This window comes from Agaricus bisporus (genome assembly GCF_000300575.1).
Source record: "Agaricus bisporus var. bisporus H97 unplaced genomic scaffold AGABI2scaffold_9, whole genome shotgun sequence".
Classification (NCBI taxonomy): Eukaryota; Fungi; Basidiomycota; class Agaricomycetes; order Agaricales; family Agaricaceae; genus Agaricus; species Agaricus bisporus.
The window spans coordinates 615,963-632,135 of record NW_006267372.1 but is presented as its reverse complement, the minus strand read 5'-3'; the positions used below and the strand labels follow the sequence as shown (position 1 = coordinate 632,135).

At 45.1% G+C, this 16,173-nt stretch overlaps 4 protein-coding genes across 4 annotated transcripts; 3 read left to right on the top strand and 1 right to left on the bottom strand.

Moving 5' to 3' along the window:
* Positions 1-97: 97 nt before the first annotated feature.
* AGABI2DRAFT_120630 (hypothetical protein) lies at positions 98-995 on the top strand (the record flags this gene model as incomplete). Its single annotated transcript, XM_006463768.1, has 5 exons — positions 98-275; positions 328-395; positions 455-707; positions 773-875; positions 926-995. The coding sequence occupies 5 exons, from the start codon at positions 98-100 to the stop codon at positions 993-995; spliced, it is 672 nt and encodes a 223-aa protein (XP_006463831.1).
* A 2,060-nt stretch (positions 996-3,055) lies between these two features.
* On the top strand, positions 3,056-4,497 carry AGABI2DRAFT_194526 (hypothetical protein). Its single transcript, XM_006463767.1, has 6 exons — positions 3,056-3,242; positions 3,299-3,492; positions 3,545-3,659; positions 3,720-3,955; positions 4,008-4,111; positions 4,183-4,497. Exons 1-4 carry the CDS (start codon positions 3,072-3,074, stop codon positions 3,882-3,884), a joined length of 645 nt encoding a protein of 214 aa, XP_006463830.1. The 5' UTR covers positions 3,056-3,071; the 3' UTR covers positions 3,885-3,955; positions 4,008-4,111; positions 4,183-4,497.
* Positions 4,498-5,837: 1,340 nt separating this feature from the next.
* AGABI2DRAFT_187296 (hypothetical protein) lies at positions 5,838-11,794 on the top strand (the record flags this gene model as incomplete). The annotated part of the gene is made up of 28 exons (XM_006463766.1): positions 5,838-5,969; positions 6,048-6,221; positions 6,272-6,423; positions 6,474-6,588; positions 6,634-7,109; positions 7,165-7,292; positions 7,352-7,487; positions 7,543-7,567; positions 7,690-7,848; positions 7,901-8,257; positions 8,310-8,536; positions 8,594-8,669; positions 8,718-8,964; positions 9,013-9,181; positions 9,231-9,247; positions 9,306-9,432; positions 9,486-9,547; positions 9,597-9,810; positions 9,864-9,889; positions 9,946-10,167; positions 10,222-10,285; positions 10,385-10,581; positions 10,637-10,659; positions 10,713-10,838; positions 10,889-11,162; positions 11,260-11,372; positions 11,425-11,448; positions 11,500-11,794. The coding sequence occupies 28 exons, from the start codon at positions 5,838-5,840 to the stop codon at positions 11,629-11,631; spliced, it is 4,194 nt and encodes a 1,397-aa protein (XP_006463829.1). The 3' UTR covers positions 11,632-11,794.
* Positions 11,795-14,503: 2,709 nt separating this feature from the next.
* Positions 14,504-15,901, bottom strand: AGABI2DRAFT_194524 (hypothetical protein). The gene has a single exon (XM_006463765.1). The coding sequence runs from the start codon at positions 15,879-15,881 to the stop codon at positions 14,634-14,636; it is 1,248 nt and encodes a 415-aa protein (XP_006463828.1). The 5' UTR covers positions 15,882-15,901; the 3' UTR covers positions 14,504-14,633.
* Between the last annotated feature and the right edge of the window lie 272 nt (positions 15,902-16,173).

The window sequence follows — 16,173 nt, the reverse complement described above, 5'->3', positions numbered from 1 at the left end:
ATTCGGCATTGTCCTTGGTTGAGCAAACCAGAACAATAGACATGCTATTGTTTGTTGTATTTAATCATTCTTCGAAATTGGATTACGTCCCATCATCATGTCGTCTCCCTCCTCTGTCCATGACAATCAATCACCAAATCAATGCCCGGGCCAATCCTCCCAACCATCAGCTCTTGATTCAAAGGGAAAATCTGTCGAATCCGTAGCTATCAACCCTGCTTCCTCTCAAATTAGGCCCGTTCGCACGACGTCAACCGAGAACCCAACTATTGATAGTACGCTCTGTGCAGTTATCATACCAGATGATTCCCTTAAACCCATAAATAGCCAGTTTTAGCGATTTCGAAGAAGAGTTGGATGAGTCGGCAACAAGTCTAGGGACGTCGGTTTTTGTTGTAAGCACTATTATTTGTTCACGCGGTCCGCACCCCGAGGGATACTTATTCCAATGTAGTCGGCGACAGTTGGCGCCACAATCCTCGCTGCCTTCCTCTCTTTGGCCGAGGATGTTACCCGCAAAAGAGGACAGGATTTCGAGATAGCAATGTTCTTCTGTTTCCTGGCGGGCACCTGTTACGTCTCAAACGTGCTTGTATGCGGTCGCACTTTAATTCTGGCCTTCGAGCATAAGCCTTCCCGACGTTCTTCCACCGACCGCAAAGAACACTCCAAACGGATGGAGGCAGTATTTCGAGTCCAGCAGCTCTGTTTGTGGATTCAAGGGCTTGGTCAAACACTTTTCGGCATCGCGATTCTATATACTCTTTGGCAGGTGATCCAGAACCGGATTTTGATCTCGGTCATATATGGCTTTACTTCAATGCTTCAAGTTGTAGTGTATGGTGTAGGGTTCTGGAGGATCTCGTGGATGGAAAGTATGATACTGCCTACCAGCAAGTGGTTCCTACGTTTACGTCGTCACCAGCGGGAATACGGAGAAGATGCACAACACTGAAGATGACTTGGCTGTGGCGCGAAAGATCAATAGGCAATGAAATTTTTATAGCAACAATTTTATAGAACTTCAACACACTTCAATTTCACTCTGACTCGTAAACATATCTGTAAAATAGCAGATTCAAGAGAAAAGTTTCCAATCGTGAGACTGTTCAAAGTGACTTAAGGCCTGAGCGCTGAGCGGGTAAGGCAGTGAGGAGCCACGAGTACACTGCTTATTCTTGGTATGGTCACCTTGGCACGAGGCACGAACACGAAAGCTGTATCCAGCATAGACAACAATGGGGAGAAATTCTCTGAATCCGGCTCAAATCACATCTCACGTTGTGTTTCGGGTACGCTTCTTCGTTCCATGGAGAGGGCAATGCTCGGACTTTGATAGTAAGCTTTCTGTATCAGAAGAGTCGAATGCATTTAGAAGGTCGTGTGGAAAGCGGCTGAACAGCACGTCACAGTGACACATCATGAACTATCTATTTCCCTCAGGCTAGTTCCTACAGCACTGCGTCTCTAATTTTAATTTCACTCCCCTAAACCCCACTGGACCGCCAAACTGAGGCTGTTCACGTATTTTAGGGTGACACGACTGCGATCTTAGTACCGACTGCAGTGCCGAGCCGATTGGATGGATGTCTACCCTCTTCGACTTGCCTAAATTCAGTGGATCAGTGCTTCGTTGATAACATGCGGTCTACATGCTTGGACCCCAACTATCCATGACCAGTCCATGACTCATAACCGGCCGCCGGCGAGTGAGAAACCAAATATTCGAAGGGTATATAGCCATCATGGAAGTTCACTTTACCGAGTCACTGGCAGTACTCGATTATGGGACCGTCAATACTTCCCTCTAACGATGGTGGTTATCATGACATTCGTTCAGACAAACTATCACTGACGAATAATGGTACGTTTGCAACCCCCATTCATCCTCTTATGGGATTTCTTAGCTATCCTATAGACTGTGAATACGCAGATGAAGAAAGATATACTACATTGTCTATGGCGAGGCATATCCGGCTGTCAGCCATTCTTGTGAGTGTCTCGGCGCTACTCAGGGTCAAAGTACTAGTAACGAACATTTCTTGTCATATATGCAGTCAGGTTGTTTCCTTCTTCTCATTTCTTCTCTCCTCATACTGGCGGATACTGTTCTCGAGTATGAAAGGAGCAACGAGTTTCAAACCGTCATGTTGTTATGTTTTCTCTCAGCAGCGCTTCACCTCACAGTCATGTTCATTGCTTGTCGGGCGCGTGTCATTTCTTTTCCATATACCGAGACTCGTACTACGGTGGACTCAGTGGAAGAACACCAGATGCGGTTCACCAATCAAATGCTAAGCCAATGCTTTTGGGTCGCAGAAGTGGCTCATAACTGCGGGATATTTCTTTTTGGATTATCCGCGATATACATGATATATGTAGTGCTGTAGAGACGTGGGCGCGAATGTATACATTTGCTGTCCTTTCCAAATGTGGTTTATATCGGTCCTGACCTTGTAGCATGGAAGATCTCCGATTTCACCCTTCAGGCTTCAACTCCAAAGGCTCGATGAGGACCCGCTTATCGCTCACTCAACTATACGCAGCCCCTTAAATTTGCTTGAGATTCGAGTTTTCCGGAGACAGGAAAATCTTAGACATCGATTTTTGAGATCCTACGCAATCAGCTTCTAATTTCATGTGAACTGGAACGTCGCGAGGAAGCACATTCTCGGGCAAGTTTTTCAGTGGTGGACCTTATCCACGTCCCTCGGGGCATGCCGTTTCCAATGAATGACTTGGAGAGAGTGAGAAGATCGGCAAGGAATTGGGAAGGAAAGGAAGAAAAGAATAGATGCATTGAATTTGAATTGCTTCGAATCCGAGTCATAAAAGTTCGTTCACTTGGCGCCCCAAATCATCTGCCATGATATCGTAAGAATTCCTTCGGGACCGCACAATTCAACACAATTCGGTGAGATCGGTCTCTGTAAGACGATGATGGTTTTATCCTATTTGAAAGCAAAGCCATCATTCATCATAAATAGACACTGAGTAAAGAGTATAAGATGTGGGATTCAGGAGTGGATACTATCACCTTCGGTCCATCTCCTCCCCTTATATCCCAAATTATGGTACTGAAGCTCTATGGAGTCCCCTTATCTCCCAGCGTTATTCGCGTCGGCATTGTGCTACACGAGAAGAATATCCGTTTCGAGTTAGTGGTAGTTGACCTTGTAAAAGGCGAACACAAGATGCCCGAGTTCAAGGCTAAAAATCCCTTCGAGCAAATTCCATATATCGTAAGAACTTATTTGTGCCGTATAATTCAACAGTTAAATCAAGTCGGTCTTGATAGGACGATGGTGGTTTCATCTTATTTGATAGCAGAGCAATCATTCGCTATCTCGAGGAAAAATATCCCAATCAAGGGGCCAAGCTGATACCTCAAGAACTCGAGAAACGAGCTTTATTCGAGCAAGCTGCAGCTGTAGAAATGGCTAATTTCAATGCATACGCTCAACCTTTGGTATTTGAGGCAGTCTGGAAACCGTAAGGACAGAAATGACATATTGAGCATGGCCCTTTGACCGAGGAATTCCAGGATGATAGGCCAAAAAACTGATGAAAACAAAGTCGAGGAGATGAAAGCGAAACTTGCTGTGAATCTGGACGCATATGAGCAAATACTCTCCAAACAGAAATACCTGGCGGGCGATGTTCGCGTTTCCTACGATCTCTTGAACTAAAGCTGATTGGAATTCAATTATTGCTTACAGGAACTCACTTTGGCTGATCTTCAGCACCTTCCTTACGGTAGTATGCTAGCTCGAGCCGGTTGTAACGCCATTGAGGAAAGGCCGAACGTCGCGAGGTGGTTCAACGATCTAGAAAGCCGTCCTTCTTGGCAGGCTGTCAAGGGCGGCGTTACGAGTTCAACTTAATGCACTTTCACTGTTATTCGTGATCTTGTTCTATTCCAAGTTTCGTTCGTTGCGTGACTGAAATGCATATTCTGATGTGAACCCTGAGTTCGAAAGTGAGCATGAATGTGGCTCGTGCAGCACCTTGTTAGATATATGTAAGAGCGCTGTCAACGGACATATAGAGGTCGACCTAGCAATCAATTCAGAGCCAATTTTCAGGGGAAAATATGACGATTCTTGCACTGTTGAAAGGAAAGGCAAACGCTGAGCATTTAATAGGGTGTCGAGTATGTATACATCAGCGATTTCATACCTGATTTGCCTTAGTTTGCGCGGCTTAAGGCAAAGTTTCCTCAAGGGGCCGGCCAAATCCGACATGGAGGCAGCGTGAATCAGGCGCCAATCATACGCCTCATGAATGTTTGCAACGGAAGCGGCAACTTCAAACACCTTCCCAATCATTCCCTGCTTGTGCATCAAATGAGACGAGAATTGTTGAAGATTACACGTGTCATTGACTCGGCGGAGACTCGGTAGGAGGCTTTCACAGCATCCATCGACAGGTCCATTGGCTAGTCTTCAAGTTCTGATCCAGCGAACAGTCAAACTCTTGGCGGTGGGTAAGGTATGGACGGAGGAGGTAAGAATAGACTCGGAGACAAGATTGCTGTAAAAACGTCACAGCCGTGCAAATAGGGATCAACAACTTGGTTTTATTTGTCCTCACCTAAGAATGCGTAAATCCTCCACTGGGCCTGTGGGACTCAATGATATCACTCCGTGATGAGCGCTGAGGACTGGTCAGTGAGTACCAGAACAAGTGATCTGGGGATTTTTCGCCTGGTAAGTGATCATATACATATCCGAGCCCATCCAACGCGTACAACTTGAACTTACGTTGATTCAGATTTCCTGAATCGACTCGGCCTCCTCGTTCTATGACCACACGGGGCCTTTGACAAGTAATTGGATAACTGCAAGCGGACCGTCAGCACGAGCGACTAAATAGTGAACGAATGATACTCGGCAGATACTTGGTGACTTTTTTTAACGCGGGTGATTTTATGTTCCGGTGACTCAATGGGTTTAATCCAGGTTTAAGCAGTTCTGAAGCAGTTGCAAGTTCGGGGAGTTCGGGGTCAGCTATTTTGAGCGGGCCCTGGCAGGCCCTGGCCGAGTCATCGGAAGCGACAGAGCTCGACTGACTCCATCACGTATCCACCTCCTTTAAGATGGAGTAGCTTACGCTGGTGGATATGTCACGTCTTCCTTCGACTTCTTTCATGTCGTCCTACACATATGCTGCTAGAGAGACTCAGCTATACTTCGACTTACGTGAAGCCATTGGCGGGTGAGGAAATAGCAGGTTTTTACATGTCGTCATATTCAGGTCTAGTAGGCTCTGCTCCGATACTCTCATCATACCTCTGGTAGTCGCAATCGCTTCTTTGGGCATCCTTTTCCTCCAATTATGTGTGGCCTGGGTCGTTTCATTTGGATCAACTCATGCGGAAGTGCATTCAGACGAAGAGGAATCTACTGTATCTCCCCTTGGTCTTGCTGGAAAAGTTAAACGCTGTGTACAAGGCTGTGGAGGACTAATGATATTCCGGTACCAGCTTGCCTGTGCCCTCGGAGGCCTTACTCTGTTGGCCCTCACTTCCATATCTACTCAAAACCAACATGTTCCCGATAATCTGCTATTCCATCAAGCTGGTTCACTCAACTCGAGGGAACATCACAACGCCCCTCGACGAACACGTATGGTCCATCTATCCTTCTGTGCTGTCTATGTGAGCCACTGTCGATATTTGACCGGTTGGTACTGATAGATTACAGCTTTACACCACATTATTGTCTTTCCTAGCCACCTTCGGACCCGGAAGATGGTCTCCGGTTGCGAAAGGGCATGCGAATATCATTTATCTCACTACTTTTTCTATTTTCGCCTACCGGGACCTATATCCTCTCATGACTTTTGATATACTCCCTCTGGATGTAAAAGACGGGCTGATATTATGGGTTAAGATTGCTGTGCTTTTTGTGGTCGGCGTGTTGATACCACTAATGACGCCAAGAAAATACGTACCGCTGGACCCCAAGGTCGGTGTACAAACTTCACTAGCATTTAATGTTCAAGTTTCAAGTGCTAATGGTCTCACAAACCAAATTATCTGGCAGAATCCGATGGAGCCCGATCCAGAACAGACCGCATCTATTTTATCCAAGATCACCTATTCTTTCCTCGACTCAATCGTAGTTTTGGCGTATCGCATTCCTCACCTTGCTCATGACCAACTGCCAGCTCTCGCTGATTATGACCACGTTGAGAACTTCAATTTGAAGAGCTTCAAGGTAATTTTGTACCTATCGGTATCTATCTCTTTCACTAATACTTGCTCCAGTATTTCAGTCTGTCTGGGAAGTCAAAACAGAGCCACGTTTTTTGGGGTCTCATGAGAACATTCAAATCCGATTATATTTTAGCTGGATTCCTTCTTGTGCTAATGACTCCATCTACATTTGTGTCGCCATTTGCTCTGAACCGTTTACTCAGGTAGGACTTCACGCTACCGCCTTTACGGAGATCTCATATTCAAATGTCAGTTATTTGGAAGCTGATTATCAGCGTGCAACCATCCATCCCTGGGTCTGGATCGCCTCCCTCTTTCTAGGTCCACTCGCCACTTCACTGTTTTACCAAAGCTTCAATTTCTACGCCGTAAGTACACCGTGATCGGGGACCACATGAACTCACATGGGCCAGGCTCGCACGGTGGTCCGGTGTGAAGCCATCATCACCCAGCTTGTATTTGAGCATTCCCTGCGTATACGCCTGAAAGCCGAGACCGAGACAGGTGAAGAGGTTATGCGAACTAATTCTCCTACCGTGGAAGCGGAGAGCTCCAATGCGAACACAACGTTATCGACGGCTGGCACGGGGGAAGGTGGATTTTCGATTGCAAATGAGGTTGGTGTCGTTTCGACGCCATCTGAGAGAGCTGTAGGAGTAGCTCCACCAAATGAGGCCGCTCCGTCAAGAGACCTCGCGAAGGAGAAGAGAAATCTGAAACAGGATGACATATCGCCCAGAGCAAGTAATATGATCGGACACATTAACAACCTTGTTACGACCGACTTGGGAAACATAGTTGATGCTCGTGATTTCATGTTTGTGATCGTTTCCATCCCATTGCAAATTATTGCTTGCATCGCTTTCCTGTACTGGATTCTGGGTTGGAGGTACGACACTATCGACTTTCAGATGGATTAGATTGACTTACGAATTCGTCACTAGCGCCTTCGTTGGCTTGTTCGTCCTGATTTGCATGATTCCAATTCCGGGACATGTGGCCAAGAACATTCAACTTGTCCAGCAACGTAGACTGAAAGAAACAGATGCTCGTGTAGAGACTGTCACTGAGGGTGAGGAGTTTCAACTACACCGAATGGGACATGCCTTTGATGTTATATGGGGTACCTAGCCATGAATATGCTTCGGATGATTAAGTTATTCGGCTGGGAAACGCAAATGCAAGACAAGATATTTGAAAAGCGTGAGGACGAACTTGCATGGCTATGGAAGAATGAATTGCTCGAATTGATAAACAACAATATCAAGTATGTTCCGTTTCCTTATGAGCCTTCTGAGAGCAAATCATTGAATTTTTTTAAGCTATGCTATCCCCATATTTGTCATGGTATCTACATATTTCACATAGTGAGTGCGTTCTGGTTAGAAACCTTTCTCATTATATTGAAAGTCGTCAGCGTACGTTCAATCTCACTGAAATAACGGTGCATGATGACAACAAGGAATCAGACCGTTATCATGAAGCAACCACTCAAACCTTCAACTGTGTTCAGTTCAATGACAGTATTTGATCTTCTTCGAGAACAATTTTTCACGGGGTTTTTCATGTTCAATAGAATGATCGCCGGCAAGGTTTCCCTTGATCGGATCAATGATTTCTTGGGAAATGTGGGTCTGCTGGCATGAATTATGTGGCCAGGGCTCAGACTTATATCCACAGACGGAATTACTGGATGCTTGTGACAGTATTACTTTGCCGCCCGCCCAAACCAGAAATGAAGATGAACGGATTGGCTTCAGCGAGTCTTCTTTTGCATGGTCTACCGAATTTGATGGATCATTGACACCTTCGAAACGAATTTATCTCCTTAAGATTGAGCAAGAGCTCTTGTTTAAACCGAACTGTCTTAATATTATCGTTGGGCCCACTGGTTCCGGGAAGACGTCTATGCTCATGGCGCTACTCGGTGAAATGCATTATATCCCCATTGGACCGAATTCCTGGTTCAGTCTGCCTCGACAAGATGGAGTCGCTTATGCCGCACAGGAATCCTGGATTCTGAACCAGACAATCAAGGTTTGTTTGGGGATTATCAATCTCGTCCTTACGTTCTCATGAGATATACTAGGAGAACATACTATTTGGCTCCCCGTACGAACAAACACGTTATAGCAAGGTACTCTATCAGTGCGGTTTGGAACGCGACCTTGGCCTGTTCGAAGCCGGGGACGAAACGGAGGTCGGCGAGAAGGGATTGACCTTGAGTGGTGGTCAAAAGGCCCGTATCACCCTTGCGCGCGCGATTTATTCCCCTGCCCAGATCGTCCTCCTCGACGACGTTCTTGCGGCCCTGGAGTAAGCCATTCTTCTCTCATCCTTTGCCTTCGTTTCGATGCTGATTAGAATGCCTAGTGTGCATACTGCAAAGTGGATCGTTGACAAGTGTTTTTCCGGTGATCTCGTCGCAGGAAGGACCGTTATTCTTGTGGTATGTCATCCCTTGAATCATCAAACATTGTTTCCATGCTCGTTGTAGACACATTATATTGCCATGGTTCGTCCATTGGCCGAATTTGCAGTTTCGATTGGATCAGATGGGAAGGTTGTTGCGCAAGGTGTTCCGGGTCTCGGCTCTGGCCAATCCGTCTTGGAAGCGTTGGAGAAGAATATAGATGAAATCGTGACAGCCAAAGAGATATTAGGCACACCTGATGTTCCCAAGCCAATAAATAAGCTGATCTTGGCGGAAGAAATCGAGGTTGGACATGTTGGCTGGAAATCGGGTATGTTCATTGTTGAGAAGCATTGATGACTTATAGTAACCCTCACAGTCAAAATATTCCTCGTCGCGCTTGGAGGGAATCATCCTGCTCTATTTTTCGTGGCTTTTATTGGCGGGCTGTTTGTTTCACACTCTACAAATGCTTTCCAAACATGGTTCCTTGGTTATTGGGCCTCTCAATATGAATGCCATCCGGCATCCGATATATCCGTTCTCTAGTAAGTAGTCCTTTCATTTTCTCAAAGCTTCTATTTCACCGTAACGTAGCTACTTGAGTGCTTATAGTAAGTTACTGCCCCTTCAATTCCCGTTGTTAATGGAACCTAAAATAGTTTTTGTCAGTTGGTTTGACTGTGCTCGGCATGGCTTCCTTCATGGCAGCATTTGTATTTCTTATCTATGCGGTGATCCGCGCTTCTCGACTGTTCCACCACAGACTTGTAGAGTCTGTTTTCGGGACTACTCTCCAGTGCGTACTATTCTTAGTGACGCGTAGAGTTTTGATCCCACTTTTCCTACAAGTTGGCTCGATATCACTCCTGTTTCTCGTATTGTTACAAGGTGTACTCAAGATATCAGAGTTGGTCTGTCCTGTCCGCTTTTGGCCATTTGAACCACTGACATCTCTATTAGTGGATGGGCCATTCAAGGATAATCTGAGAGAGCTGACAGAGATAACTATATGGATGGTGACAAGAATCGGTGGAATTGTGGTAATGACACCGGTTTTTGTTATACCCGGACTTATTGCCGGAATGGTTGGTGGCTGGGTTGGTCGCATCTACATGGCAGCACAGATATCCGTCAAAAGAGAAATGTCCAATGCCAGAGCTCCTGTGGTTGGACAGTAATTCAAAATCTACATCTTTCCATTCGTTTCCTAATTTTTAATCTTTCCAGTTTCGGTGCCGCGATTGCGGGGCTTAGTGCGTAGCACAGACTTGAATAACCAAGACCTTGAACTAACGTTGTTATTTTCAAGCATCCGTTCGCGCTTACGGAGTTCAAGAAACTTTTATCAGTCAATCCATGGACCATATAAACCGCTACACTAGGGCAGCTCGGGTTTTTTACAACCTCAACAGGTGGGTATGTGTCAGAACTGATGCGATTGGTGGGCTATTTGCCGCTGGGCTTGGTGTGTATCTGGTATACTTCCAGACTCAATCCACTGCGAACATTGGGTTCTCCCTCAACATGGCTGGTAAGTCGATTATGCGAATGAAGGCCTTTCCACCAGATTTCATATTATTTGTAGTCGGATTCAGTGCTACAATCCTTTGGTGGATTCATGCATTCAACGAGTTTGAAGTTCAGGGTAAGTTATTTCACCACTTTGTTCGATCGCAATCTAAATTCGTGTCAGGTATCAGGTACGTACATGTACATGGAATCTACCAAGAACTGTTCTGATGGCTCCCCAGTATTGAACGGATCCACGGTTATCTTAACATTGAGCAGGAACCGAAATCAACTGCAAATAGTGTCCCACCCGCGTATTGGCCTGCCCGCGGCTCTCTTGTCGTGGAAAAACTGTCAGCAAAATATTCCCAAGATGGGCCCGAAGTCCTCCATGATATTTCCTTTGAAGTCAAATCTGGTGAGCGAGTTGGCATAAGTGAGTTATATTTAATCCCCTGCCTTTGATCAACTGACTTGTTGGCCCAAAATAGTTGGTCGAACGGGCTCGGGCAAGGCAAGCGAAATGTTTCAAGTCCCCACGAGATAATTAAGCCCTTTTTGTTCCAGAGTACCCTAACACTTGCGCTTCTGCGATGTATTCCAACTGAAGGCGATGTTTTCTATGATGGAGTCAATATCACCAACATAAATCTTAACTCCCTCCGTTCTGAAGTCACAATTATACCCCAAATCGTCTGTACCTCTTTATTGATAATTTGGTCAAGCATTAATACTCTTCCTAGCCTGAACTCTTCCGGGGATCATTGAGAGAAAACCTCGATCCTTTCAATCAATATGACGATGCAACGTTGAATGATGCCCTTCGCGCCGCTGGTCTAACTGTGCTTCAATCCGAGATAGACGATGAAAGGATCACCCTTGAAACTCAGATTTCGAGTGGCGGAGGAAATATGTCTGTAGGTCAACGCCAAATTCTCGCGTTGGCTCGGGCTATCGTGCGTGGAAGAAAATTATTGATTCTGGATGAAGGCATGTGCTCTCCCACATCTCTACCTTGTTTGTTGGCTTAAACGGCGTTTATTATTCTGCAGCCACTTCTGCAATCGGTGAGCTCAACACCCAGTTCCATAGACATTCACTAAGCCGTAATCAGATTATGAAACTGATAATGCCATTCAATCTTCGCTCCGCCATGAGATTGGTCGTGATACCACAGTTATTACAATTGCACACCGTTTGCAGACTATCATGGATGCCGATAAAATCGTGAGTTACTCAATAGTCTCTCTCATTTATCTTCTTGATCTATTTATTCAAGATGGTCTTGGATGCTGGCCGAATTGTAAATTCTATTACTCCTCCCTTCCTGGTAATGTGCTTATATCATTTTTAGGTTGAATATGACTCTCCGTCTAATCTTCTCCGATTCGAGAATGGATTCTTGCGATCTCTCGTGGAAGAATCGGGAGAAAAAGAACGGTTATATGAGATGGCCAAGAGAAACGACACGGTTCAACAAATATAAGGCCAGAATTTAGTTGTTTACCTTGGAGCTAATAGGTCCCATCTGGACGTTCAGCAATACACTAACATTTTCCTAGTCCCCACTACGCTGTCTATAATTGTTTGACTCTTGTGTCGTCGGTGGCTCGGGAAGCGTTGATACATTTGTAGCCGCCATATCTTTGATCAACTCTTCTTCTTTTCGCCGTCTGGAACAACATAGTAATCTCTGTGTGAAGAAAAATCATTCGTTCAGTATTTCGCTCTCTTTTTAGGAGGACGTGTGAGAAGAGACGTACGCTTCGTAATCCAAACAAAATAGCAGCAAAAGGTGTTTCTTCAACCCTCATCAATATCCCACCAAGAAATAAATCCCTGTAAAAGTGACTCACGAACAGCAATCATAATATCCGGAGCCGGCATTCCTTCAGTCGTAACAAAAATGAAAGCCACCCCCAGCCTACCGAGTCGATCAAAACGAAAAAAAAAATCCGTCTCTAATTAGCTTTCTTCGGGAATGCCGAAGGTCAATATGAATTTGACGTACCCGACCATGGTAACACTTTGTAGTGTAAAGATCCCCAATCTCATAGCCGTTCTTGAGGCATCACAGTTCCCTGCCAGTCGGAAACCTTGTTTATACATTACTGTGAATAGGTAACCTATTTAAGGGATGGTCAATCATTGAAAGACGAAGCGTTTTACAGGTGAGCCTGGCTTTGAAGCTTACCTTCGATACCAATAGCCACAAATAAAAGTAATGTGAACCAAAACGCTGTAATCCTCGAACTAGAAACAAAAATATAATAAAAAATAAGAATTTCTCATTCAGAGCGATTGGAAGAAAAGTGAGCTGACATCATATGTTCTTTGAGATGGCAATACGTTCCTGCTTTGTTCATTTCCAAAAGTGATGGGTTTTTAAGCGTGAACTATGTGAATGTCGAAGCCGAATTAGAAGATGATAACTATTTTTGGAGAATTAATGGGACTTACGATGAGGATTACGGTGAAGTTGATCGACCAGAGTACCCAAGGTACTACAACAATGAGTCTCTAAGAAAAGAACTCATAAATCATCAAAAGAGAGAGAGAGAGAAAGGAATAGTACTGACTCGAATAAACAACGACATCGGTTTCTTTATCCTCCCCATCTCAAACAAAATCACTGATCTCAACTAGCAAAACATAATACATCAAATCAGAACAACTTCTTAAAAAAAAACTCCTTACCTGAATAATCAAAGCCAAAGTAGCATTCCCACCCAACGCCGGCGCAGCATAAACAAGTCCAGCTTGAATCATACAAGCCGCCCTCGGTAATCCCTCATCCTGCGCAATCCTATCCATACCTTCAATCCCATGTCCATATCCCAAACTAATTAAAGTGCCTATAGTGTAAGATAATCCGAAAACGATGTAAGCTATACAAAAACTTCTCCATGTCGGAGTGGATGTTGTTCCTGCCCCGGTATTTGGTCGAGAACTATTACTAGTGCTAATATTATTACTAGAATTAGGAAGATGAGTTGAATGTAGTAAAGTGCTGCTAGTAGCTGTTGAAGTGGTGAAGGAAGTGGAATTATGTCGACGCCGGCGTCGACGAAAATGACAATATAAACGTGAAGGAGTGAATGAAGTTAAAATCAAGACAACGGTGAAAATGAATGAACCGAGGAGATTAAGAGTTATGAATGTGTAAATCATTAAAGGTATACGGTTAACGTCTCTGAAAGTTGAAGTAGAGTCCGAAATCGCCGATGGTGACGGTGATGGCGATAGTAGTACTGTCGGTGGAATCTTCAAAGACCAAAAGAGTTCATGAGTCAGATGGGGGTAGTAAGGCGTAAAGAAATGACGGGACACTCACGAACATCTTCAACTTCGGAAAAAAGAGACGAAAAAGGATACGAAAAGAGATATTAGTGGGAAAGAACAAGCCAAAAGAGAAGGATAGAAGTTACGAAAATCAAAACTTGAATACGGAGCAACCTTTTAAATCCCTTGAATTCCTATCATCAAAAAGCTAAAACACCGCCCAAAAAGTCAAAATCGAAGTTGATTTGACTTGGCCAATTGTTTGATATCCATCCGGAACTGACGACGAACGTCATACAGTCTTGTCGATCAATTGTTTGACTCCAAAACGCCCGTTAGATCAAGTAGAGTGACAGTCAAAATAATCAAGTATTTCACATCATGGCCTCTCCATCTCTCCATACTACTGGCGGAAGAGTAATTTTTTCTAGGTGGTGAGAGTCTCCTGCGTGTGTTAATAAATTTGTGGCCACTTGGTTAATTAGACGGAAAGAAGAACGAGTTAGTTATAGATGTACTATCACACACTAGTACATGGTCGATCATAATGATGTCGTATGTATCACAAGTGTATCACAAACGTCAATCCGCGTCGATACGACATCAGCATTGAAAAGGATTCCAAAAATAGAAGAGCTTAGACTGGCACCCCAACGCATAAGGTTGATTTATATGCCAATAGTTACCATTATGACAGGCTGCTTCCCACCCAGCCCATTTCGCGGCGAGCCAAATGTGCAATCTAAGGATTTTACTGGCGCAGCGAGGGGCTGGCCAAGAACTAAGTAGCAGTTCTGGCAGCTGCATCACACGTGGTCCAGCAATCACCGACATCAAATTGATGTGCCCGTCTTTCTCCTCAAAGATATCTTTCTTTTTTGGATATCTACCCGATAAACACGCTTTCTATTGGAGATTTCAAAAATGGGTTTGTTTTATTGTAGTTAGATATACAAAGGAACGGTATAATGAAAATGCGTCGTTCCCACAAAGTTGGTAAGTCTGATGGGGGTCTGTCACACGATTAATCACCTTAGTTTTTGAACTTGTTCACAGATGAACGCCAGACCCGAGCTCAGGCACGAGAAAGATTAGATGGATATCAAACGACAAAACAAAGAAACGAATTAGAAAAACAAAAAGCCGAGCATAAAAAACCAGAAAATCTATGCTACAACAAACCGCAAAGCCTAATCAAGTTTCTTACTAGGCACCTACCTGCTCATCCAACTTCTTCCTCTCCAAAACCTCAACCCACTTCTTCGGGAACCAACCCTCCTTCCCCTCCCTCGTCCTCCCCTTCCACCATTCCCCTTCCACCTCCAACCTCGGATCCACCTCCATCCCCGTTCTCGAATCCAATTTCCCCATAACCGCTACAATTTCGTTTTCTTTCAATCCTAATTCGTTTGGATTACTGGGTTGGAAGGGATATAATGTTCTTGCAAATGTAAGTTGAGAGGGATCGAGAGGAGGTAAAGGGTGTTGTTGTTGTCCAGGAAGGAGTGGTGCGCCTTGAGGGTTTTGTTGTTGAGCACGAGCTCGTTCTTGTAGAATTCTGACGAGTTTTGTCATGGCGTAGGGTATACCAAGGATAGCGATGAGGAAGATAATCAAGGGTTTTTTGCTTGGTTTAGGTTGATTCGGAGCATTTGGTGGGCCTATCGATTTCCCCTGTACGAAATCTGAGAATTCATGCCGCATCGTCGAATCCCTCCCCGTAACCGTATCCTTCATCCACCTCAAAAGCCCAAACAACCCTAAAACACTCCCAAGAGCATTCCTCAACTGACTAAACTGATCGATAACCCCAACCATAGCGAAAAACGATGAATGCGTCGCCATAAAAGTGCTTTCCAGCATCTGAGCAACGCCAGAGAAAGTTTGGACGATAGAATGGAGGAGAGTGAAGGTATGTTGTGTGGTAGACTCGAGAGTTTGAGTAAGAGTGGGGATAGGGTTTCCATAAGGGTCAAGTCCGACACCGCCAGGACCCATACCGCCGCCCATAGGGCCCATACCGTAGCCCATGCCGCCCATGCCGCCCATACCATATCCCATACCACCACCATACCCCATGCCACCATAACTGCCCATACCGCCATAGCTACCCATACCACCATATCCACCATATCCACCACCATAACTGTTATACGATCCGAGACCTCCGTAAGTGCCACCAAGCCGCGAGTACGGCGATGTGCCGTAGGAAGAGTAAGAGGACATTGGATTCGCCATAGTGTTTGTGGGTGAAGTGAAAGAGGCAGGACGGTCTGGAACGCTTGGATTTGAGGATGCGGGGGTAGAGGTGGATGGAAGGGGAGATTGAGTGGATGTGGGTGGGGGCGGTACTGAAGGCGGGGCAGCAGTTGTCGCCGTCGCTGTTGCAGGCGATGAGGAAGAGAGGCCGACAGCAGCGCCGTTGCGTTCCCAAGGTTTTGGCGGAGAGACCATGATGACCGGACAAGAGAGAATGCACAACTGTCACGCGTCATGCAGTCTGTCACGTCTTGTCACCACCGCGGATCACCGGATGTCTTGTCCCCGAACTCCGGACGCCGTACAGTTACACCAAGTCTACTTGGTAGTTTTGAACTCGGATCAACGGCAGTAGCCCTCTCAAGTTCGGGTGGAAAATCAGGCGCTATCTTACGTATCGTATCCTTCGACTTGCACGTGAAAAACTTCATTTCATACTCACCAAGTAACACAGCAGATCAAATGATATATATTCGCTCACAAAAAA

What these genes read in the sequence shown, in the direction of transcription:
- AGABI2DRAFT_194526 (XM_006463767.1), top strand. Translation starts at nt 3,072, where the DNA reads ATGGTACTGAAGCTCTATGGAGTCCCCTTATCTCCCAGCGTTATTCGC. An exon ending in TTTGAGGCAGTCTGGAAACC is followed by an intron (nt 3,493 to 3,544) that starts GTAAGGACAGAA and finishes GAGGAATTCCAG; the next exon opens with GATGATAGGCCAAAAAACTG. An exon ending in AGAAATACCTGGCGGGCGAT is followed by an intron (nt 3,660 to 3,719) that starts GTTCGCGTTTCC and finishes TATTGCTTACAG; the next exon opens with GAACTCACTTTGGCTGATCT.
- AGABI2DRAFT_194524 (XM_006463765.1), bottom strand. Translation starts at nt 15,881, where the DNA reads ATGGTCTCTCCGCCAAAACCTTGGGAACGCAACGGCGCTGCTGTCGGC.